General features: G+C 49.2%; 2 protein-coding genes across 2 annotated transcripts in view; one reads left to right on the top strand and one right to left on the bottom strand.

The window, feature by feature from the left end:
* The window catches only part of MTTP (microsomal triglyceride transfer protein), a 28,483-nt gene extending 21,823 nt beyond the window's left edge, over positions 1–6,660 (top strand). Inside the window, exons 16-18 of the mRNA XM_075090774.1 lie at positions 3,475–3,599; positions 3,924–4,094; positions 5,021–6,660. Coding sequence (XP_074946875.1) covers positions 3,475–3,599; positions 3,924–4,094; positions 5,021–5,189 — 465 coding nt within the window. The 3' untranslated portion in view covers positions 5,190–6,660. The remainder of the gene's footprint in view (positions 1–3,474; positions 3,600–3,923; positions 4,095–5,020) is intronic.
* A 4,756-nt stretch (positions 6,661–11,416) lies between these two features.
* On the bottom strand, positions 11,417–24,150 carry C4H4orf54 (chromosome 4 C4orf54 homolog). The gene is made up of 2 exons (XM_075092407.1): positions 19,705–24,150; positions 11,417–15,164 (listed from the first exon to the last, which is right to left on the bottom strand). The coding sequence occupies exon 1, from the start codon at positions 24,148–24,150 to the stop codon at positions 19,714–19,716; it is 4,437 nt and encodes a 1,478-aa protein (XP_074948508.1). The 3' UTR covers positions 11,417–15,164; positions 19,705–19,713.
* Between the last annotated feature and the right edge of the window lie 422 nt (positions 24,151–24,572).

The raw sequence follows: 24,572 nt of genomic DNA, 5'->3' as shown, positions 1-24,572 counted from the left end.
AAGCTGAGGCAGCATTGTGATGAGATGAGCTCCCACCCTGCTTTCTCTCTTGGGTTGCCACTAGCACAGTTGCTACCTATGCTCTTTGGGACTCAAGCAGTGGACACAACCAAAAGCGTGTGTTCACAACCAAAAAGACACTTTTTCTTACCTCTACACCCCACAAAGGCAAAAAAAAAATTGTTTAAAGCGCTGTTGAACAGAGCTTCAGGCTGAGCTGTGTTCTAAACACAGCACATCTTTCTAAGAATGGTTTTACAGCCATGTTCCAGGTCAGCAGCAACATCAGCATGGTTTGGGCACTTCCACATAAGCCAGTTAAGCTTCATTAGGAATGCTTTCACCTGTCGAGTTCTTGAACTGTGATTACAACTGTACCAGGAAACACTGTCAGAATGGAAGTGTGAATGGCATAACACTGGAACTGAGGAAAAACAGTCCAAGAGAGCCATAATTAATCTAGCTGCCTGATAGCTGGGTACTACCTCCACTTTCCCTGGCCATCATTGACAGAGCTTGCTCATAACATAAGCCCCTTTACAAAGTTATACTGTAGACAACCAAGACAAACGTGGATTTATCTTCTTTCAAAAAGAAACAGAGCTCATTCTATGATAGATACCAAAACTCAATGTGCCACAGCTGGCCACAGTGTGATCAGCATGACTTCAGAACAGGAGAAAAACAAACATAAGATACAGGCAGTGCAGTTGCGATCAAACATCAAAAGGACGGCATGGAAGCCAAGACTGGAACTTAAAAATGGGGCAATTGAATTGTCAGAAAAGAACTTAAGTAATATTTGAGTTGCAATTTTTGCATTGGTGCAGCCTGATTTTGAGAAAAGTGATTCTTAAATATTAGAAAAGTACTGCTCCCTATTGCTGTTTGTAAGGATCATTTTGCACAGAAAGACCAAAACTGAATTGTACTCAAAGTGCTGTCAAATCTACCAGATAACTGCCCCTCTGGAAAATAGCTTCCTTTCATTAACTTCACAACTGCAGTAATCACAGTAGGCACATTTTGGAGAGGTGATTTCCGAGTTAATAATATTGCTTCTAAAGCTTACGTTCCCACCCACCATGCATAACATCTTTTCTGACATAACTCCACAAACCAAAATCAGAGTGTATTTTACAGCCATTTCCAGTTCTCAGAGTGTTGTTTGAGGGCTAAGAATAACCGTCCAGAAGTTATAATTCCTGCTATAAATTAAACAGCTCTCATAAAACTCGTTTTGAGACTCCTAAGTCACCTGCATTAAAGTTCAGTAGTGTTACTATTTCTCCTAGGCAACGCACCTGCCAGAAGCACAGAGGAATTAAATACTGTATTAATAGTTCAGAGAAACCATTTGAAAGCCAGACCCCAGTGGAAGATAGCCAGTTCCCAAAGAAGTGCCTGTTTCAGCCATCTCTGCATTGCATTACAGTAGCACTGTCAGCACAGTACATAAACTTTTTTTTATGGAAATGTAGCACATTTCAGCATTTTAAACAGCAACAAGCTACCGATTCTGATCTTTTGGATCACATTTTCCACTGGAAATGACATACAAAGCTTAAAATAGAAAGGGAAAGGAAAATACTGCTCCTGAGGAGGCTGGGTCCCTGTGATTTACACCTCCCATCAGCCTGGATTGGATTTGCATATGAGGCAAAGGACAGGACTGAGCTCTAAATAAGGAAATAGATGAGCTAGTAAATCACACAAGTGCTCCTCAGCTTCTCTGCTGGTTTCAGTGACAAACCTGACTTAATTCTAGGTAGCCTTTAAAGCCTTAAACTGTGCAGCCACTGCATACCAAGCCTACTCTAACGTTGTTAGGTGCAATTTGACAATGGATCTAAAAATATCTGCTCCCCTGGTTGTGTGTACATGTCTCTGCCAGAATGTATACTGTTACCTCCTCTCCAATTAACAGCTACCCACCAATTCAGTCCCAATTAAAAGCAAAGTAAAATAAAGCTTTATCTCCACACCTAAACAGACCGACAAGGCAAGTATTCCTTGCCCATTGCAGTCAGTAGAAAAACTCCCTTTGATTTCAGAAAGACCACAGTTCCAACCCATGATTTTGGCTTGGGTGAAAATAAGAAATCAGAGCACATTATGACCACACTTGCTGGGGCGTGCTGGATTTATAAGCCACAGCCAGTCTGCTGTGTTCTAACATTAAATCTCAAGCCCACTTCAGCAGCAACTGACTGCCAAGTTGTTTCTGCCAAGCAGATTGTTTCAGAGATTGTTTATTTACCCTAAAAGGTGAAGTAACTATATACAGCCATCATAATTATCCAAGTCCTTGATTATGGCAGGAAAACTTTAAAGCTCTCAGTAAAAGCCTCCCCAAATGTTTCTCCTTGCTATAGCAATTAGGAAGCCAGACTGTCTCTGCTTGCTTCTTTCTTAAATCTTGGGACAGCATTAGCTAGAACCAGTGGGCTACTGAATAGCTAAGAAGAGAAGAGAGACTTCTAAGGTGCCTGGATATCACAAATGAGGAGGAAATTGGGTGTTTACATGTTCTACAAATGCCTGCAGCATTACAAGTGCTGCGAATACCACAGGCACAGAAACCTAGGAGGAGGGAGAAAAGCAGCTGGGAGAGAGGGGGAAGAGTCCTGTAAGCAAGGGACGTGATCAAAATAAACTTTTCCCAGATTAATGGTTCTTTTAAAACAGTGAATGAATCCACTAGTTCTTAGGGAAGCAGGACAATTATATAAAGTGAGTTAGTTTGCCAAGCTGAGTAAACCTGAAAATCTTGGCTGCGTGTCAAAACTTAAAAGTAATGAGCTGCCATGGCCCTGAGCTGTATTATCACTTCCGAAACAGACTCCATGTGATGTGTCTCCGCTCCAGCCATAGAGGTTTCAAGAAGCCATGAGCACACTTGATGGCTGATGGAAAATACATTAAATGCAAATTCACAGTGGCAATTAAGGTGCATAAACTTATGGGTTTGGCCACCCAGCCACTGAAGACATAATTCCTGCCATACGGTGGGTTCAGAACCACTACACAGTGCACGATTGCTTGCAGCACTTTGCATCCTACTGCCAGTATGGGGCTGCCTTCAGGTGTGCTGAAAAAGTCACACCATGCTCGCCATTGCTGGGGCTCCAGCAAGGAGTTTAACCTGACTTCGCTGGACTGCCAGCAGAGCCTCTGTGAGGCTTGCATGGGAGCTCTTGGAGGCAGAGGCCATGATATTCCTTGCAGAAATTATGCCGGCTGGCACATAGTGGGGAGGGGAAGGATGCCAGGCACCTTGCCTAAGCTTCATCCCATTTTACTGGGAGCAAGGTATATCAGGGGTGCTTTGTCCACCCTTGCAGAAAATCCCTCTACTCCTTTTTGTTCCTGCAAAATGACAAGCGGCGCGATCGCAGTATAAAAGGGAGTAAGGAAACCACTGAGGTCTGCAGTCAGTAACAGGGGGATACCTGTGCTTTCTGATGGCTCTAGGAGATTCAGCTGCAGTCTGGGCCGAGGGCCAGCATGGAGTTCCTGGGCGGCCTGGCCATTGACATCTCAGGAGGGATGGAGTTCAGCCTGTGGTACAGGGAATCCAAAACCAACGTCAAGAACCGGTGAGATACTCCCAGCGTGCGCGCTATAGCTGTAGAGAGCTCAGGCTCCTGAGCCCTGGTAGTCCCAATGAGAAGAATTTTAAATATAAAAGACCTTGCAGATGAGTTAAAATTAAATAACAGTTACGTGCATGGGAGAACATTTGTACTTCTTTCCACGCGGGTAATACCGGTTCCCACTGGTCTCACCTGAATTTATATGCCTTTAACTGAAGAAGAGGCTCCTTTGAGGGCAGTTTTTATCTATGGATGGTAGGACTGTTTGCAATTTATTTTCCTCTTAATGTGTTTTGAATTAATTGTAATGCCTGAATTTATTTGCAGGGTAGCCATGTTTATAGCTGGTAACACCGAGGTGGATTCCTTCTTTGTAAAATCTGGTATAGAAACTACTTTGGAAATAGAAACGACGTTAGACTTCATCTCCACGGTGCAGTTTTCACAGTACCCATTTTTAGTCTGTATGCAGATGGACAGAGTCGATTATCCGTTCAGGTGAGAACTAAGAGCACACAATTTCTGAGGTGTCCTTCCAGCCAGCTGCCTAATCTGGAACTTTGTGTGTTCACAGCCATGAGAGATTAACAACAGAGGCCAAGTTTCAGCCTAACACAGTCGGGTGCAGTGTAGGCTGTTACACACACCAACCTCTCTGCTAACCCGTTCTTCCCTGCCCCTCACCCGAGATTCAGAAACGACCTTTTTGAAGATCGCAACTTGCCCTGAATGTGCACTTTCATCCAATTTTCTCATTGGGTTTTGCAAGTAAACTAACTGAAGTGGCAGGACACTGGTCCCCTCGCGTACGATCACTTCTGGTGGTGACCTGAAACTTTGCCAGCAGTAGTTCTCCATCACACTGTTGAGGGAGGCATTGCATAGCCATGAACTAGCTGAAGTGGAAAGTTTTCTTCATCATCTGCTATTTACTAGTGTCAGCAAAAGTACCTGTTGTGTTAAGCTTTTGCAACCGTCATGTTCTATCGTATTTTATTAAGGCACCAACTTTCCTGAAAGCTAAACAACTGCACAGTAAGGTAGAAAAAAGACACTTTCCACTAGCCAAAGACTAGTAATTGCATTGCCATGTGAGAAGCTGGGTTACTACTCCTTCCTAATCCCTATTTGCCAAGACCTAAGGGAGGTAACGTTAGCAGAGCCTGTGCCAGATTTCCATTCATGCTTTTCTGATCCAAAAGATGGCAAGCCTGAGAGGAATTAAAGAACTCAAGGATCTCCAGAAAATCCTAAGCAGACAGTGTCTGTTATTCTGCAGATACTGAAACGTCTTCTGATTATACCTAATAATTGTGGAAGTGTAAGCTTGTCTGTATGTAAAGTATTTATCTCTAGCCTCACCTACAGGGTACAGATTTTGCATAAATTTGCTAATCGCAGACCACCACGTTGTGTCTTCACAGGCATTCCATGACTAAGTACGAAAGTCTACCATCCGGCAGACGGTACACCGCAAAGAGAGGGAAAGCGGAACTGGTGGCGGGTAACGAATTCCCTCTCCATCAAGAAAACTCCAACATGTGCAGGAAGGTTTTCGGCACAAAGTCTGATTCCTCCAGCAACTGGTTCTGAAGTGAGCACCTGAGCCTTTGCTTTCCTGAATTGATGGCTCCCTCAATGACTTAGGCTTGTACGTACCGTACTAACTTGGAGCTTGATCTTGCACTACTGTAGTCAATGGGAAATTTGCCGTTGATTTCAACAGGCCAGGATCAAACTCCCAGTGCGTGCACAGTGTTTACATATTAACCTATATTTAAGACTTTTGTAAAAAAAAAAAAACCACAGATAAGGCAAATAAAGAACAATTTGGTGGTATTCCATGCACTCCCTTAAGGGCGGTGCTGGTTCTTTATTTTTACTTTTTCATGCCAAAAGCAAAAAGAATCCCTCATTTTTCTTTCTTGGGGAATAAAGAAGTCCATGTTTTTGACATGCAGTGAGAACAATTATCATGTATAAAGAATGATTATTTATGAATATATTTTAAAGTATTTAGGTGGTTTAGGCCTATGACCAATCCTCATTCAAACATTCAAGTACGAATAACATCTAAATGGGACCACAAATTCCTGCTTACTCATTATTGCCTGTTTACAAAAAAGGTTTTATTTTACATGATTTTAAAGGATTTTCCCTTTTTTTAAGCAGTCAGAGCTTGACTGTTATTATTATTTATCTTTTGGGGTTTTTTATTAACTGTTATAGTTAAATACAATTGATTTAAAATGTGGGGTAACATTTCCAGAAGTACTTACAGTTGTCTTAATTCTGTTGACAGTGAAATCAATGGTATCATTTCTGTAGTTATCACCAGGAACAGAGTTAAACCAACACTGGTTGCTCTTCAGTGTTGCCTCCTGAAAATTTGTGTCCCCGTCTGTAATCAAGGCAGGTATATTTCAAAAAATGAGCAACCATTAAGGCAAATCTGAACTAAGATGAAGGAAAAGGTCCTGAAAGAAATCCATTTTGAATGCACAGTCTAGCAAAGCCCGTGCAGAGCCAGACCATTTTTTTCTAGGTAAGTTAGGCTCTTATTACAATGCAACAAAGTAATCACTACTCATACAAGTCCTCTGATTAAAATTACTTATACCTTTTTTGCTTGTTCAAGCAGTGCCTTCGTAGGACCTGTGTAAAAAAAACCAAAACCATTTTACATTTACAACAGCACTGCAGATTAAGAAAAAATATACTTCATCCCAGCTCAGCTGATCTCTGATATGATCCGTCTGATTTAATTTTTATAGGACAAGGTGGGTGAGTGCTGGTCACAAAAAAAGTAAAATAAAAAGCCAGGAACAATTGTTTTTCAAAAAAAACAAAACCAGGCAGAAAAACTCGTAGATTGTCATGAAAAAATGTATTACAAGAATAAAAAAAATTTCCAAATTGTGTTGTAAAATAACAAGAGTGCAGAAATCTGCAAAAATCAAACTATCAATGGGATGAAACGGTCTGCTTGTTGTCTTTCCTGAAAATGCTGACACACTTCTAGTCAAAGCATAAATAAACCAGGTAAAAATACAGTGTGAAAAAATTGTTTTGTTTTCAGTCTTGGCTTTTGTTTGTTACCTTCTGGGTTGGGAAAGCCCCTCTTTGGGGAAGGAATGGTGTTGATAGGGGTAAGAGGGAGCATTTACTTCATCACTGCAATAACGTAGGTTGGGCACCCACTTGTCCTGGGCTCCCCCCTAGTCAGGAGGGAGAGGTGTCTCCAGAGTGTGGCATAGACCCCAAGCAGGATGCACCTCACGCCGGAGGTGCCTGCCCAAATCCCCTGCCCAGAGGAGAGGCAAGATGTAGGTGCCCCTCTTCAGTGTCGGCACTGACCAGAAATGAGTTAAAAGGCCAAAGCGATACCAACGCTGCTGGCAGCGACACCACTGTGTAAAATAACATGGCCAGCACTGCCAGCAAACCGGCTCTTGGTCCTCAGCCTTAAATGCCCTCTTTCACTCCTCTGCTGAAGATTTTATGCAACACCCCATCCCCAGGCATTCCCCCCCTCAATGAGGGGCAGTTTCTCCTTCCTCCCTTCCAAACCTCCCCTCCTCCTTTCAGCAAGGCTCCCACAAAGCTGTCTCTTCCCCTCAATATCCACCCTCGAAGTCTACATCCTCTATTTTGTAGGCACTGTTTGATACCTCCACTACTGTTTCAGGAACTGAAATGGGAAGACAAGCTTTTACATTTGTTATTACTACTTGCTACTTGTGTCATGTAAAACAAAGATAAGATCAGAGCTACATATTTGCACACCTAGAACGAGGCAGTCTCCTCCTGCAGACATCTGACACCCTAAGTATAGGAGGTGGACAAAGAGTGGCACAAAGAAATAGCTATCATCACTATTTTGCTTCTAGAGAATTGAGATATCAGCAGATGACGACCTCAACCCCACATCCTAATTTGCATTGACAGTCTGCCAGGCTCACAACCATGAAGTCTGCCATGACTTCACAACCCAAAATCGGAAGAAAAATGTTCTAGATAATGCAGTTCATAGCTGTATGACCTGTGTCTGATATCAGGAATCCTCTGCAAGGCTTACCCCCTCTCAAATTTATCAAACCTAAAACCTTCTGAATGTGTGCCTGTAAAACAGGGCCCTTTGGCGCATGAAAATAATGTAACATTGGTGCTCGCTTTTAAAAAAGCATAACATAAAATATTTTCAGATTACGAAAGATAATCTGGCTATTGCCAAGCATCTGGCCAATGACACCAGGTCTGCTTCTCTTTCACATGAAACGCACAGGTCTGTCTCTAACATCAAGTCTCCCCGAGATACTGACCTGTGTGTTTTGCTTTTTTATTTACTCATCAAGCCCTGGCACAGCTTGTTGAGGAAAATCATGTGCCCATCTGCACTGTCGAAAACCGGTCTTTCAGAATGGGACAACCAGGCTGTAAGGGAGATTCTGGGGCTTCCACAGCTTTGACTACATCTCTTGAACCTGAATCAAACAGAGCCTCTGAGGCCCACATGGCTCCTTCAGAAGCGATACGTGTCCTCGTGGATCCCCCCCGGTATGGCAGCAATACACTTGCTTCTGAAGCTATCTGACCCTAACAGCTGGACATAATGGGGATTCCAGAAGGGGTTTAGTCCAACAGCTGGGTAATGGAAGGCTGCGGCTTCCTTATGTGGGCTCCATAGCTACGGAAACAACAGAACTGACAATCTTCTAAAAATAACGTGAAATTAATACATCGCTTAAGCCTGCATTTGAAGTGAAAACACACTTAGGGTTACAACCAAAGCAAACACTGTGCGCGTTTATCAAATCAGTGGGGGTTAATCACAAATACACACCATGCATCTTTAATAATGGCTGTTACGTGTACTTTTGAATAATCAGCAATGGTAGCAATTAAACAATATTTCATACATGAAGATTAGAGAAGCAAACAAATGCGCAGTACTTTCTAATTGGAAGCCTCAGAAAGAACAGTGCAATGATAATCCAGCTAGGTCCAAAAAGCAACCCACTTGCAAAAGAGATTTTGAAACTTTCCCCTTCAACTTTCAAGGAGTGCTAATTTTTAGAGTATTTTTCATATACTTTTCAAAAAGTATTCAAATTCCAGGATTCAGTTTCTCACTCCACTCCCAAACATATTCTGGTGCAGAAAGCACAGGGGAATATAAAGATTGATGGTCTGGAAGGCAGACCTCCTCAGGAGGTTATGAATTAAGCCATCAGTGCAGTACAGGTTAGCAATATGGGGACTAAACATCATTATTTTTGTAACACCTGATGGTAAATAACTGCTGGTAAAATACATTCTTTCCAACCAATAACAGAAACCAACCAGAGCCGCGTGGGTGTAAATCAGCGTGATCTCAGAACAGCCTGCGGTCATGCTGACAGCGCCTTCCTTTCCCTTTGTTCGCGGGGACAAGATCGTAATTTTAATTACTTTACTTTTAATAAAATTAATTGATACTTGGTGAAAGGTGCTAGGGTTAACACACGTGCAACAATCTGTAAAATACTTATCCCAGCTTTCCAACGCATGAAGGTTACGTGTAAAGTCAACTCTAACTTACTGACAGCATCTGGTAGAGAATTTGTCTGGTTACACAGCAGTCCTTAAGTATGGGTAGGTTTTAGGAGTTACAAGCCCGCATAACACATGCTGCCATTGTACCTTAGAACACAGGAGGATTCGTTAAAAATAGCAAAACAAACAAGTCCTGGTTGAGCAAGGTTTTTAACATTTTCAGCTTGAACCGCGTGCCTTGTCCAGCAGAGGTCAACAGAAAGCAGGGCAGTGGCAGAGCCGGGCTGGCAGGCACCAGTCTGCAGCCACAGGTTCGGATTTGGTAACTACGTGATAGGTACCTCAGAAATGAAACAGCTGGATAGACGAGGGATACGGGTAGGGTTTGGCACGCGAATTACTTGCTCTCAATACTGACAATCCAAGATGACAGCAATTGCAAAATAGGTGCTTTTAAATTATTATCATTATCATTGAAGTGCCTTGTTTTATCCCGGATAGCTTGCTCAGATCTGACGTCAGGGGATCATCTGCTTCCCATTTTGCATTGTTCTGGCTCCTCCTGTCAAAAAGTGTTGCATTTCTACCTTCTGGTCTCATCATTCCTACCAGTGATGTTTCAAAGACTATTTAGAAACACTTACAATTTTCTCCTCCTATCCTTGAGAATCCCAGAAATAGTTTACTTGACTTTTCAGATTACTTTAAGGTATCATAAGAAACTCTCACTTTAGTTCCAGCGGATTTTTGTAGTGTAAGGCACATTGCTGTTGGGCAAATACTGGCTGCAAGACCGGGTCCCTTAGGAAAAGCTTAGAGTTCATGTCTCTCAGCATATTTACTTTTGACCTCTCTTTTGTAGAGGCTTCAGCTTAAAAATACCCATCTATCCTGAGACACCAGCCGTGCTGTGAAGAGCTCGTTACAGACGTCCGCTGAAATCAGGCTCCAGGAGCTCTCTTTGGAGAAAAATAAAGGAGCAGTTCCCAAATTTTCACGTTGACAACCCCAGGTCCCTTTGCAATTTCAGACTCCTCTAGTTCGAACAAAGTGATCTTCTCTCCGCTCTACACACGCACTGTTAATTTGGTTCTGTTTTGGTCATCCTTTGATCTCCTGCGGTCACCCAGCTTGCTGATGTTGAGCTAAGCCTGCGTGGCTGCACCCTCCCCAGTTCATTCCCCCCTTTTCCCAATTCTTCCTTTCAACATCTATTCTCACTCCTCTCTTAAGTCTTTTGGGTCTGCCAATGAATCCAGTTGTATCTCTGTATAGGAGTCACTAACTATACATTGGCAGTGAAATCACTGATGACATCTATCCTAAATGCAATGCTAAGGTACAAATTTCAAAGAATCCAGAAAAAAAGAGAGAATGAGACAAACACCAAACCACTGTTTTACCAGTAAACTGTGCTTCCAGCAAGGTAGGAAGACTGTGTAGCCATGCCTTGGAATGATAAAATGCACAGTAGATGTCTTTATACTGTACTGCTTGCAGATAAATAATGAGGTGGGAATCTCTTTTCCTTTAAGCATCTAGGGCAAGTGATTAAAGGGAAGATCGTGTTAATGTGCCCCTTACATACTAAAACTGAGAACTGAGTCTTCTTTTAAACTGCAGAACTGATCTTTTAGTTTTCAGGTCCATTTTGTGATTTTTTGGTGTTTGACTCATGCTTTCTTAAACATTTGGACTTAACATCAGAAAGCTACTCAATCTCCATTAGAGTAGAAGGAACACATGAAAGCAGCAAAAGGCTTTTTCCTGGCAATAATTCAAGCAGTACTGCTATCCACTAATAAAGTGATTCTATTTTTGATTGTATCACAATATTAGACAATGAAAATAACATAGGAAATGAGCAGAAAAAAAGTTATTCACCCCACTAATTGCTCTCTCTGAACCCATTACAACCCAGAAAAATGCAGTTCTTTGGATACCCAAACCCACATACCCGTCAAAGTTAGTCCACTGAAACCGGGGACTTCTTTTTTCATTTAAGTTATACCTGGGAAAAAAAAATAACCAAAGAGAGTCAAATGAAGCAATGCCCCCAGCTTCCCTTTGTCCTAAGAGGGCAGAATGAACAGTGAGATCAGGTCAGAAAGAGACAACACTGGGACAAACTTGGGGAGACTCTGACTGCGGGCTTTTGGATCTGCTCTCCAGTGAAATCTTTTCTTCTCTTACTGTCTACACGTTGAACCAAGTAATGCCTCTGTTGTCACTTGTTCTGTACAACAGCAAAGGTAACTTCACAAAAATACAACCAAGCAGGGAGCTGCAGGCTTACTTGCAGTGTGTCTTTTACTGAAAAATACATTTTATTTATCATAACCTTCAAAAAAAAAAAACCAAAAAACAAAAACCCCAACATAATACAAATGCTAACTCATTCAGTTACAAACTTTGGTACTCAGCGGTTTCAGGAAGTCCGTTCTCGCGTGGTCGTGACGTACTGAAGCGTTCCCGACGTGCAACGCGCTGCTAGTGCAACTCTCAGAGCGACTCTGTTGTCCTTCAGTCGAGGCTCACGGCATCCTGCAGCGGGATCACTTTGGGCTTCGGCTATGCACTTGCCACAGTGTCGTCTACCTTGAGAGCAGCTCAGAGAGTCCATTTTTCTCCAGTTATGTATCTTCTTTTTTTGATTTTATTCCCCCACAGGCAACAATCATCAGCACAATGCGTTCATGGCATTTTCCCCTTTGCCTTATAGCCCACCGCTCTCTCATCAGACATACCACCCACATTCTCTTATCAATCGTTATCCTTACTTCACATTTGCACTTTTAAATATCTTTACACTGATAACCCACCCCCTTAAAAAGGGGCGGAAAAGAAAAGAGGGAAAAAAAGAAGGAAAAAAAAACAGAAAAGGGAAAAAACACAAGCGTTTTTAAAGTACTGTATGTGTTCTCAGGTAGCCACAAGTTAATGGTAATTTATAAGCATCAGGAATGACACTTTGGCCATCAACACTAGAGAGTAAAGGCAGCTTTGAATGCAGACAAGAAAAAAAAAAAAGAAACCACACAACCCATAAATACATTTTAAATCATTCATCAAGTGATTCACCAAGGATTAAATTTAACTGAGTGAAACCGACCCTGCTGCAAAAGACCAGAACAACAATTGTGCATCACTCCAGTCCCCCTCAAACTTTTAACAGGACCCTGACCGAAAAAGCGCAGAAGCGGCTGGTCGGCTGTTGCAGAGCCCAAACCCTGATGGCAGGGCTGGGAGGGAACCCGAGTGGTGCACAGGAGTTTGCCCTGCTTTGCACATGGGGTGAATTTCAGCTGTAACGTACTATGACTGCACCGTGAAACATATAATACTAGCAGCTTGTGAACCCTGACACGGAGGGCTTGACTCTAATCCAAGATATGTGGTTACACATCACCCCATCAACTGGAGAAATTCACCGCTGGGTATACATGGAGGAGCACCATATTACCGGTTTTTTTTTTCTGGCGACCTTTCACGGCGCTATCTGCTGGGTCCGGCTAGACTCAAGCCCAGAGCTCCAGTTTTATATGTATAAAGGGAAGAACCCGAGACTCGGGTCTGCAAGGCACTCAGTGCTCCAGGCCAAGTTCAGCAAAGCGTTGTGTTGATGGGTAAAAAAAAAAAGAGACTGTGCTTCCATGAAGCCCCCAGGAACCTGCTCAGATATTTTAAGTTAGAGACGCATGTGAAGGCTTTGCTGGACTGGATCTGTGAAGCTCAGTTCCTTGCAAAACTGACCCCTTGATGCAAACATGGAGTCTCTTTAGTAATAAACAAAATTAAGCAAACACTGTTTGACGTTAGAATTGACACATTCCCACATTCCACTGAAGAAATCTCCCCTGAGAAAAGAAATACCTGTTGGTATCGCCTCATTTCATTGCTTTCGTCTCCACAGGCAGTTAAAAAAAAACTGCAAAATTTTCCTCCAACAAATACATGTTGAAATCCTGGGCACTTTGTTTCCTACGCAACTTTTTCCTTTCAAGTACACCGGGTGAAACTGTAAACCCTGAGTTTGTGTGTGCAAACCTGTATCTTGTAAACTGTAACGTGAAACTTCGCTCCGAGCACCGATATAGGAAAAGATAGGACAAAACATTTTTCTACACGGATGCTAGTATTATAATGTACGTACCATACACAGGTATGTCACAGTGGACGATCTACTCTGGTATCTGCACTGTCCTGCAGTCCGAAGTACTGTTTTGTTTAACCCCGATATTCTAATCGTAACATCTACAGACTCATCAGCCGTGAAAACGGTGAAGAGGCATTCGTTTTCTTTAAGAGGCATTCAGCCTGAATCCCGGTAGGAAGTTAAAGCTTGTAACTGTAGACTGTACCACCGAAGAGCACGGGGATTAAGCTTACATGCTATATGCTCTAGTTGGGCACGCCAAGCTCTTTAAAAAGGGTTAGAATAGTATTTTTTCATTGGATTTCCACAACGATGAAGATAAATGAGAAGATCTATGTTAAATCACTCACTATGTGTATACTTGCAGTGCATTTCATCCTGAGGGCAATTCCAGTTTGTGCCTGTAAACAAATAAATTCCATTGGAAATACAATCTCACATGTATGGCTAAAGACAGTTGTAGCTGAGTTTTCTGTATCTTGAGAGTTACTCATGGAAATGAAAACCTGGGGTTTTCTTTAAGAATGCGAGACCCTGAAAGTTCCTTAGCAGCAGGAAACCTTGAGAACAGGTGCAGGAAAATCCTGCCTGTGGATTTAAGTAATCCATAATGCTTAAGTACAGACTTTTGGGGTTTGCATTTAGATTTTAGATTTCCAACCTGTTACCTTGAGAAAGCCTTATGCTACATAATTTAGGACTGATCTTACATTTATTGGCTTCCCAAAGTGCTTCACTGAACTGAAATTCTGGGCAGGGAACACACTGTTGTAGTTTAGTTTCACTGTCATGGTAACAATTCTCTTTCACTGAGACAAACTGGTTGCTCGCAACGAAATCATCAGTTTAAGCAAAGTTTGACATATGGGCATACATATCACTGCATTTTGAGTAATCTTATTTTATATTTCCTTGTTCAAAGGAGAATTATTTTCTTCACAAATACAGATAGCAGGGATGTGGCCCTCAGATAAGCCTGTCAAACAACAGCTAAGGAAATGACTACATATTATTAGGGCTGTAACATTAAAAAACTCCTCTCACCGGGGAATCTCTAGGATTGTGTTCTCAGCAGTGTTGCAATTTAAGGAAGAAAAGACTGCAGTCTTAAAGAAAAGTAAATGCTGTCCTCTCCTTTAGAAGTGGGGCCTAAAAATATTACATCGATTTCTGGCTTTCCAGTATTTAAACGCTGTCATAATTAAGGCAACTTGCGGTGTTTAACGCAGCACAGAGGAGCAAATGAAGAACGAAAGCAATCAAATGTGTTTTCTGAAATGTACACAATCCATTTTGAACCACGCCAGAAAACAAACACGAAAGATAACCTAAATACTACAGATCTCTCCATTTGCAATTCCAAGTGCAGAAGTACAGAGTACAAAACAGACATCTGATCACAAATCGTCCCCAAAGCCTATGGGGAGGACCCTCAGTTACTGCGAGGGGGGGAAAGCTGAGGGCTTTATTTTTGTTTTTGAAGAGTTGCAGGGCTGCACTGGATCATCACAACATGTTCCAGGGACCCAGCTGAAGCTGTGCGTCGATCTACACTGGAACACTGCTGCATTTACACCCTGCGTTTTACAAACAGCTGTAGCGGCACTGCTGCCACCAGCACAGAGGCAACGCCTAAAGCCTGAACGTTGGCTTCAATATAAAGACAACTTGGCAGAAAATAATGAAGTAATTTAGCGTTGCTCATGTAATTAAATGTATGCATACTCCAAAACTAGGGGTATTTAGGAGAAACTTACACACTTGTTTTGTATGATGAGCAAAAAACCGAGAAAACTGTAGAAGCAGTTTTTAAGATGTATGTTTAGAGTTACCGAGTGTATTTCAGATTAAAGGAGCATGGTTCTTCTTCCTTATCCCTGAAAAAAACAAACAAACAAACATAAGAACATCATTAATAAATGTAGATTCTTAGAAAGCTGCCACAACCGATTCTTAGAGAGCAATCTTAACTACTCCAGGGAAATGCACAGTATCTCCTTCATTGCCAAACTATTCTTGATACTAATTTCCTAAGCTAATGCCAAGAATCAGACAATAGTACCCAACTTTCTAAACCAAATCAGTGGCTGGGCAGCCTTATTTTTTGAGCAGAACTGACCCTTGCTGCTCAAAGTGTGGAACTTGCGCTGCCTTATGACCCCACAGCTCCTCATGGCCTGGTCCTGGAGAGCCCCATGCATGTGGGTGGAAAGAGGGCAAAGCGATCCAGCTGGGATTTAAGTGATCCATCTGCTTAAGGTAACGACCTGAGCGCTCTGTCAAAACACAGCATCCAGCATGGCACATATAAGCAAAAGTGAAACAGCCCATAATCATGTGCTCCAAGATTTGTGGAGTTAAAGACTTACACACTGGCCCAGGAAAGCATCCCGGGTAGGAGTCAGTAAGCTCACACTTGACTTTCATCAGCATCAAGGTTAAGCACTATTTAAACATTTCCTCGGTGGCCATGGATCTGAACACAAGCTCATGTTTATTTCCATTCATAGACTGATTTACTAGATCAAGTGTTGAAGCCCTTTTAGTTCCTGGAATATTCCTGTATTTCCCACTGAAATTGGATGGGTGCTTCACTAAATTCTCAGCAGAGGCATCAGCATAAGTAAATTCTATGTACTGCATATATCACTGCAGGTTGACTTTTTGACTTAATCATGTAGAATATACATTTTGCTGAATAGGGCACAACTAAAACAAAGTTTTAAAATATCAATTTATAAGCCTTTAAAAAAATAATTCATACATGCTATCCACACAAAATTACTTTTTAAAGGCAGGCATAGATTGTCTGGTAGCAGGTAGGAAGAAACACTTACAACTAATAAGTGTGTGTGCATACTTTGGGGACAGAACTGCTCCCATTTGAGTTAGCCCACTTTCACCACAAAAATAAATGTCCCGTGTATTGCTGTAGCTATAAGGTGGCTTCACTTGAGGCACATGTTTGAACAGAGCAAGGAAAAATACCCTTCTAATATTGGCAGTACAATTTACTACAGTTACTTTCTACTTTGCTCATTTATTTACCTATCACAAGGCAGAAACTCCCCAGAGTACAACGTGGGAATAGATACAAAAGTCAAAAGCACATTTCGGTCGTTCCGGCTGGGAGCGAGCTCCCTTCAGGCAGTCCGCTCACTACAGGTCGGCGCTGTCTAGGTTCGGATGCAGGCAGATTGGCAAATTTACTTGAAATTAAATGCAGCATCGGGTTTTTTTCTGTATGAAGTAAGAAGCAGGGCAGGCAAGATGTATGTTGCTAAATCTCACCCACTGCTGTGAGTGAAGGAGAGGAGGGAGAAAAGTGACCTCATGACAACTCTCAGAAACACGTACATATTCTCTAATACTTGCTGTATATCAAAAATCTATGAATTGCTCAGAAACAGCATCTTGGGTTTTGCCAGAATCCAAACTGCTCAGATCCATTTTATCCCACTGATTCTGCAGAAAAGGGCAACAGCCACAGATCGAAGTGCTGGAAGGGCAGCAGATGCGCTGTGGATCTGGTGCCAACAGGCATCACACCACCACCAAAGCGTCAAGTCAGCTCTATCGTGCGATCTGCAAGGGGTGACAGAGACCAAGGTGGAGCAGCCCTTGACACAGTCACACAGTTTGTAAAGGAAGATGTGAAAAAAGTAGAGTAAATAAGGGAAGAAGATATTACATGCAGTGCAGAAAGAAATACAGGAGTGGAAAGAAAGAGCATTGATTCAGCTTGTTTCGGTTAGTGAAAAAAAGGGGCCTGAGAGGACAGTATTTGATTCAAACACCATGCTCATGTGATGAAATCTGTCTGTTTTAAAATCAGTTTTAGGATCTACGCAGCATTGCTGCAACCAAAAAAACCCCTGATCTGATGGTAAAGCAATTGGAAGGAAAAAATTATCAACAGCTCACCCTCTGATTCATATGAAATTACACTCCTGTTCTTGTTAGATCAAAAACACTACCCCAAGGAAACAAACGCACTTAATTGAGAAAGACAAAAGAGATACAGGAGAAGTAGGGGAAAGAAAAAAAAAAGCAGATAATAAAAGAGAGAAAAGAAAAAATATCCACTGGGACATGAAGGCTGCACAGGTGAATGAAAAGGACAGAAGGGAATAATGGGAAAGAAGGCAGTGGCTATAAGTGTGATGCCCCTCTGGCATATTACCTGATTTTCCACTGAGAGCTACATGAATAACCGAAGTCTGGTGACAAGCTAAATGCATCTTGCAGTACGCAGTTAAAATCATTTGGTTTACTGACTTTCAGAATGGGTCAAGAAAAAGAAGCCCCACACCACATCCATTATATGCCAGCGGGACCCCTACGGCGGCAGGTCTGAGGCGGCAGGGAGGGGGCATCCCTGCCTGGGTTAGACAACATGAGTCTTGGCATCGTTAACGGTAAAAGACGAAATGAAGGCTTCAAACTGCTGAATGTCCTTCTGTAATGAGTACAAACATTTCTGCATCACCGACCTCTTGGGGCAGCTTTCACACCTGCCTTGCAACGGTAGAGCCCTGACATAATGTAAAAAAGCAGACCGTCGATGCAGTTATTGGTGTCACCAATAAGAAAGCGCAATTTGCCGAGAGCATCATCCATGGCAGTGATACAGCAGGTGTTGTAGGCAAGCTAGGAGTGCCTACATGGCAATCAATGTAGCGATGTGGCAAATGTGACATGGCAGGATAACACCCTGGGAAACGAGGGGCGAATCACACCAGGAAATATGATGGGTTTCAATTTTAAAGAGTGAAATAATGTTGAGAACCTAGGGCTTTTCATTTAAATAGTTGCTGTAAGACAGAAATACCCTTTTCAAAACCAGTGAGTGTCTAACCTGAGGTCTCCCAAGTAACTGATTCCTTGCGCTACCGGTCCAAATCTGCCCTATAGACCAAACGGAAAAATCAAATAGCTTTTGCCATTTTATCTAGATACTCTATCAAGACTTTACTGGCAAGATCGACTCAAGCAGCACCGTAGACCTCAATTTAAATTGGTACTCTGCCTGTCCTGAGACACCCCGTAAAGGGCAATGAAAACAACTTCATTTATATCCAGGATAAAAGAATGATATTTCAGAGATAAAGTATTTACAAGCAGATAAGAAGGAAGCATATAAAGCATTTCAGTAAGGTTTCGTTCAACAAATAATCTGCTACATCGTAGCATACGATACAAATTAAAAGAACTACGGAAGCAAAAAAAGATAACCCAAATACTGGAAGAAAAAATTTACCCTCTAGCATGAGACCAAACAAAACCCGGCGCAAACTGGCGACAAACCCACACCTCTAGCTGTTGCTCCTGTTTCTCTTTGCCTCTTGATATACACCAAGAACAATCTCCACGAGTCTTTGGTAAACCATGAAAGACTTTTGGTAGCTCTGACCAATACTGCACTTGATAAGGATGAGCCATGTGTTTTAACACAGGAGGCAAAAGGAGGAGCGACACCCATCCTGAAGGGGTTTTCTTAATATTTCAGGTATTTTAAAAGAAGACGTTATCATTCCTTGGTTATTTTGCGCAAGACATCCTTCACCCTGGTTTCGACGCACACCGTATGCCCAGCCCCGTGCCCTCCTCCTTGTGTGTCACTCAATGCTCCTGCACACGCATCCCCAAATTTAGAGGCCAGCTCTGCGTTACAGCCCTAGGTAACCAGACACTGGCGGGACTGTGGCGGGCCAAGCTCAGAGTAGCCGTGTGAAATTGCGATTTGTAGCCGTGCCCATGGGCTCTGCTGGAGCCCTCCTGCAGCGCAGGCAGCTGCCGGCACCCCTGCCCTTGCCAGCAGCACCATGGCACCGGGGAGCGCATGGGGCTCTACCTCACATATCCCGCTCCCTCATCACGCTAACAAGAAGGACCTGAAATAAGGGTTTGCCTCCATTGGACCCCTCTCCCACTCTTCGAAGGATGGGGAGAAGCAGGGGCTCAGGGCAGACAGACAGGCGCTCTCCTCCCCTTAGGAGGAAGAGGCGAGAGGTGAGAAATCGGGGATGTGCTGCCAAGGCAGAGGGGTTGTTTCAGGGCTTGCAAGGTGGGTCCAGAGGAGGTGCCCAGCAGCATTCCCCTCACCTGGAGCAAGGGGACCCCACTGAGACAGGGCCCCCCAGCCATGGGGCTGCACAAATACAGGCTGTGTGAGCAGCTGCTACGGTGTGCTTCTACTGAAACTGCCTCCGGGCCAAAAAATGGGGGTATTTACCTGCTCCAAGGGATACCAAACTGCATCAATGGGCGTGCGTAACCTTTGCATTTCTATCTTATGCCTCTATTTCAAGTCCTGCTGAGGGCCTGCCTGCAGACCCTGGCCCCGTTACTGGTAACCCCAGTCGGCCCTTAACCACCGCTGGCGACCACCACGCTTAGCGGCTTGCACCCACTCACCCGCGCTCTTCACCGGTGCTCCACCACGAAGCGCATGGTGGTGCCGTCAAAGGAGGGTGGTGCGACGATCCGTGGGCCGGTGGCTGGTGCTGTGATGCTGATGACTGGCTTTGCCTCGGCTGCCCCACGCCGTGGCGGCGGCGGGCCCTTGCCGGTAGCCACGTAGTAGGGGCTCTCGGCGAAAGCCGCTTCTGCTGCAGCGGCCGGGCTGCCGGGCTCCGCCGGGGCGCTGGCATCGCTGCCCGGGTGGGACAGCGGGCGCGGCAGGGCGCCGGCCGGCAGCATGGCGGCAGCGGGCAGGAGGCCGGGGTACAGCATGTACGTGGCCCCGTAGGCCCCGGCGTTGAGGGCCAAGGGCGAGAGGGGCAGCGGGACAGGGGCGACGGCCGGCTGCTGGGGCACCGGCACCTCCACATACTGCCCGGTCTCGGGGTCGAAGAGGCGCCGCTTGAGGGGCTGCTGCACCGGGGTGTCCACCAGGTAGTACTGCCCGGTGCTCACGTCCAGCAGCACCTTGCGCTGCGTCTGCGGGAAGGCCTCGGCCGCCGTGGCGGCGGCGGGCACGGAGGGCGAGAAGCAGAGGAGCGGCGGCGGCGGGGCACCGGGCAGGGCGGCGAAGGGCAGCGGCGGGCGGTAAAGGGCGGCGGGCGGAGCCTCGGCGGGCGGCGGAGCGGCGGCGGCGGGGGGGCGCTCCTCAGCGGGCGGGGGTGCGGGGCTGCCGGGGCGCTTAGCGGTGCCGAAGGGCTGCAGGCTGCAGAGCGCCGCCGCCGGGCTGGGGCGGACGCCGCCGCCCGCCACCGGGGACGGGGGGGAGGCGGGCTCGGCGGCCGCCTTCAGCGGCAGGGCCAGGTAGTTCCCGCAGTCCGGGCCGCGCTCCGCATCGCCGTCGCCCGCGGGCAGCCGGGGGGAGCGCGGCGCCGGCTGGCCCCGCAGCCCGCCCTCCGAGGGGGGCTTGCCCGGCGCCGCGGCCCCGGCTGCGGCTCCCCCGGCTCCGCGGAGGGTGAGGAGGGCGCGGGGGGCGGCGGGGGGCTCGGCGCGGGGGGGCGGCGGGGCGCGCTGCCGCTGCCGGGCCAGGCTCTCGAAGGCGGCCGCCTTGGCCGAGACCTTGTCGGCGGCGTTGTTGGACGGGCGGCGGGGCAGCCGCTCGCTGCCCGGGCCCTTGCCGGACGGCTCCTCCGCCTTCTCCGCCGGCGGCGGCGCGGGGGGAGCGGCGGCGGGGGCGGCGGCGGCGGCGGGGGGGGTTGGCCGGGGCCCGGCGGCCCGCTCCTGGCTGGCGATGAGGGAGAGGACGTGGCTGTCGGTGATGGGCAGAGGGTCGCTCTTGCGCTTCCACTCGCGCTTGTTGAAGCTGTAGAGCTCCTCCATGCTCCTCACCGCCGCCGTCAGCTTCTCCAGGGCGTTTTGCACCGGCGCCGTCTTCCCCTCCTCCCGCGGGTCCTCCTCCGGCCCCCGGCCCCTCTCGGCGGGCGGCGGCGGGGGCTGGTGCCGCCAGGGCGCGGCGGATTTGGAGACGATCTTCAGCACGGCCGGCTGGCGCGGGTCGCTCTTGTTGGGGGCGATGGTGGCCACCGGCAGCCTCCCCGAGGTGCGGTGCACTAGGACGGTGCCTTCCGGGGGGCAGGCCGGCGCCCTGCCCGCCGCCTTGGCCCCCGCCTCGGTGGACTTGGTGCTGGCGGGGCCGACCGTCTGGCAGGTGATGACCACGGGAGAGAGGGACCTGGGGACGCCGGCAATGACCAGCTGCTGCCGGGGTTTCTGCTCCGGGCCGCCCTGGTCGGAGGCGACGCTGCCCTTGTCGCTGCTGTTATCACCCGAGTCGCAGCTGTAGGAGCTTTTGATGAGCTTCCGCACGTCCCGCACCTGGTGCAGGGGCCCCTGCGCTCTGTGCTTGCCCTCCCTCACGTCGCGCACCAGGAACTGCGGCACCCTGTCGGGGCCGTCGCCGGCGGCCTTGGGCGGCTTGGGCTGCTGGCCCCGGCCCTCCTCCGGCGGCCGGCCCGCGATCTGCGGGGTCAGCAGCTGGGCGATGCTGAAGGCGCCGTCCCGGGGCTGCTGCAGGTTCCCCAGGCTGATCTTGATCTCGGGGGCTTTGGGCTTGGCGGCGAGGGGCGAGGAGGAGGCGGCGGCGGAGCACTTGGTGGCCCGCTTGCCGGGCTCCTTCTCCCGGGGGGTGTGCTGGATGGCGGGGACGAACAGACGGGACATCTTGGTGGACTTGCCGGCAGAGATCTCGCCCAGGTCGGCCCGCCAGTCGTGCCTGGAGGAGAGCTTCAGCTTGCCGACCGGCGCTCTCTCCTCCTTCCTTTCCGCCTCCCGCTCCTTCCAGGACCTGAAGGCGCTGTTCTGGCTGCGGAGGAAGGTGGCCTTGATGGCCTCCGAGGCGCTGCGCTTCACCTCGCACAGCTCCTCCGGCAGCGCTCGGTCCAGGCTGCGGCTCCCCTCGCGGGGCGTCGACGCCTTGGAGGCCGGCGACCGGCCACCGCCGCCCTCGCCCGCTTCCTCCGCCGTCGCCCCGGTGCAGTCCGAGCCGCCCTCCGAGTGCCGGGAGCTCTGCCGCTGCACGCCGCCCTCCCGCTGCCGCTCCCGCCCGCCGCCGCCGCCGGGGGTCTCCGGCTCCCGGCCGACGGCCAGCCCGGTGTAGGAGGTGTCGGTGATCTCGCCCCGCTCCATCTTGAACTCGTGCTCCAGCTGCATCTTCTTGGAGATGACGTTTTTGAGGAGGCTGGAGGCGAACTTGGACTTCTTGCTGGGACCCCCCCCGCCGCCCTCCGCCGCCGCCGGCGGGTCCCCGCCGCCCGCCTCGGGGGGCGGCCCGGCCTCGGGGGCATCACCGAGGTCCAGCAGGGTCACCACCCGGGAGCCCCCCCGCAGCCCCCGCGGCGCCTCGACGTGGGCGATCTCCCCGTCAAGCTTGCTGACCACGAACTCGAGGGCTTTGGTCTGCGACCGGCCAGAGCGCAGCAGGCTGGGCTCGGCTCTCGGCCCCAGGCTGCCGCACTTGAGGTCCAGGTAGGTGGACCAGCGGTTGATGCCCAGGGCATTGTCGGGCAGGGAGGCGGAGGAGGCGCGGGAGCCGGGGCGCAGGGTGTCGAAGTAGGGGTACGCCAGGCTGCGGAAAGCCCTGGCCGTCAGGTTCCGCACTTCTTTGTCGGCATCGTCCAGCTCGCTGACGGCGCTGGAGGCGCCGCTCGAGTGCTCCCCCGCCCTGGCGGCCCCGCACCGGGTCTGCAGCCGCGCGGGGACCGCGATGAATTTTTTCGCGTGGTCGCGGACCGCGTCCGGTTTTAAACCCGCATTGCGTTCGGGAGCCGCGGGGACACGGAGGCTCATGTCGCTTTCATGCTTGGCAGCGTAAATAGTGTTTTGCTTTCCGCGCACGTTGCTAGACTCATTTATAGCCCGGGAAGCGGCTTTGATTGATAGGAGAAGCTGGGCGGCCGGGCTCCCGCCGGGGCGGCCGGGCTGCTTGGACCGGCTTTCCCCCGAGCTGGCGCGCTTGTCCCCGCCGGGGGTGTCGTGTTCGGAGGTGAGGCTGACGATCTCGGTGCTGCTGGTGTTGTCGATGCTGTCCGTCTGGTTGTTGGGGTCGCTGGTGGTCGTGCTGAGGTAGCAGCTATTCTCCTCCTCCTCCTCCGTCGGCGTGTCCCCCGGGGTCTCGTCGCTCCCGAAGGAGGCGTAGTCCACGAAGGAGTAGATCACGTTGTTGTCCTCGAAGTCCCAGCGGGCGGCCAGCCCCGCGTCGAAGTCCATGTCGTGATCCACCTCGCTCAGCTGGATCTCCTGCGTGCTGATGTAGTGCGCCTCGTCGCGGCCGCCGCCGCCGCCGGAGGGGGGGCCGCCCGGGGGGGCGCCGGGGGGGGCCGTCTTCCGCCCCGCGCCCTCGTCCTCCTCACTTTCGTAGCCGAAAGAGGACGAGGAGGTTTTGCCCTCCGTCGACACCGGGTCGCCCATCGCGGGAAAGCCGTCCGCTTTGGTCACCGGCGACGGGCAGGATGAGGAGGAGGACTCCGGGCAGGCCCCCGCCTCCGGCGGCCCGCCGCTCCCCGCCGCCCCCCCGGAGCCGGGGCCGGGGTCGGCGCCGCATCCCGACGCAGCCGCCGCACCCGGGGGCGGCGGGCGATCCCGCCCGCCGCCCGAGGATGCTGGCCCCGCTGCCGCGCCTGGCGGCCCGCCGCTCACCGAGCCCCCAACATCCCCGGTCCTGCCGGCTCCGCTTCCCGCTGCGGGACCGGCCGCTCGCTCCGCGCCGCCGGCGGGGGCCAGCTCGGGGGGCTGGCGGCTCTCCTCCGGCCCTTGCGGCGAGCCGCGGATCTCCACGTACGCCGCCGCCGCCTCCTCCTCCTCCTCCTCGATAGTCGCCTCCGGGCCGGGGCCTGGGCCCTGTCGCGCTGCCGCGCCCTCGGGGCCGGCTTGGGGGCCGGCGGGCGGCTGGCCGGGCGCGTCCATGCCGGGGCCGTCGGGGCGCGGCAGTGGCCCGAGGGGGCGGGCAGGCAGGTGCCGGCAGGGACGGGCCGCGCTGCGGAGACGAGAGGGGGGGCTGCGGGGCCGCCCACCCCCTGCCCTCCCCTCCCCTCCCTCCCCTCTGCCGCCCGGCGCGCCGGCTCCCGGCCCGGGCGGGCATCACCGCCGGGGGGCGGAGGCGTCGGGCCGGGCCCGGCTCCCCCGCAACGCTGCGCTCCGCGGCCAGCCGCCGGAGCCCCGCTTGGTCACCGGGGTAGGCGGCTGGTCGCCCTGCGGGGGATCCCGGCACGGGCTCGGATCGTTCCGGGGTTTTTCCGAGATGGGCGTCGCTTGGCCGGTCCCAGGCACGGACTATTGATAGAGCCGGCGTCACTTAACGCCGGTTGAACAAAACCCTATTTTAAACG

This window comes from Phalacrocorax aristotelis, chromosome 4 (assembly GCF_949628215.1).
Source record: "Phalacrocorax aristotelis chromosome 4, bGulAri2.1, whole genome shotgun sequence".
Taxonomy (NCBI): Eukaryota; Metazoa; Chordata; class Aves; order Suliformes; family Phalacrocoracidae; genus Phalacrocorax; species Phalacrocorax aristotelis.
Note: the sequence above shows the minus strand (reverse complement) of the source record. Positions and strands in the feature narration are given on the sequence as shown.

What these genes read in the sequence shown, in the direction of transcription:
- C4H4orf54 (XM_075092407.1), bottom strand. Translation starts at nt 24,150, where the DNA reads ATGGACGCGCCCGGCCAGCCGCCCGCCGGCCCCCAAGCCGGCCCCGAG.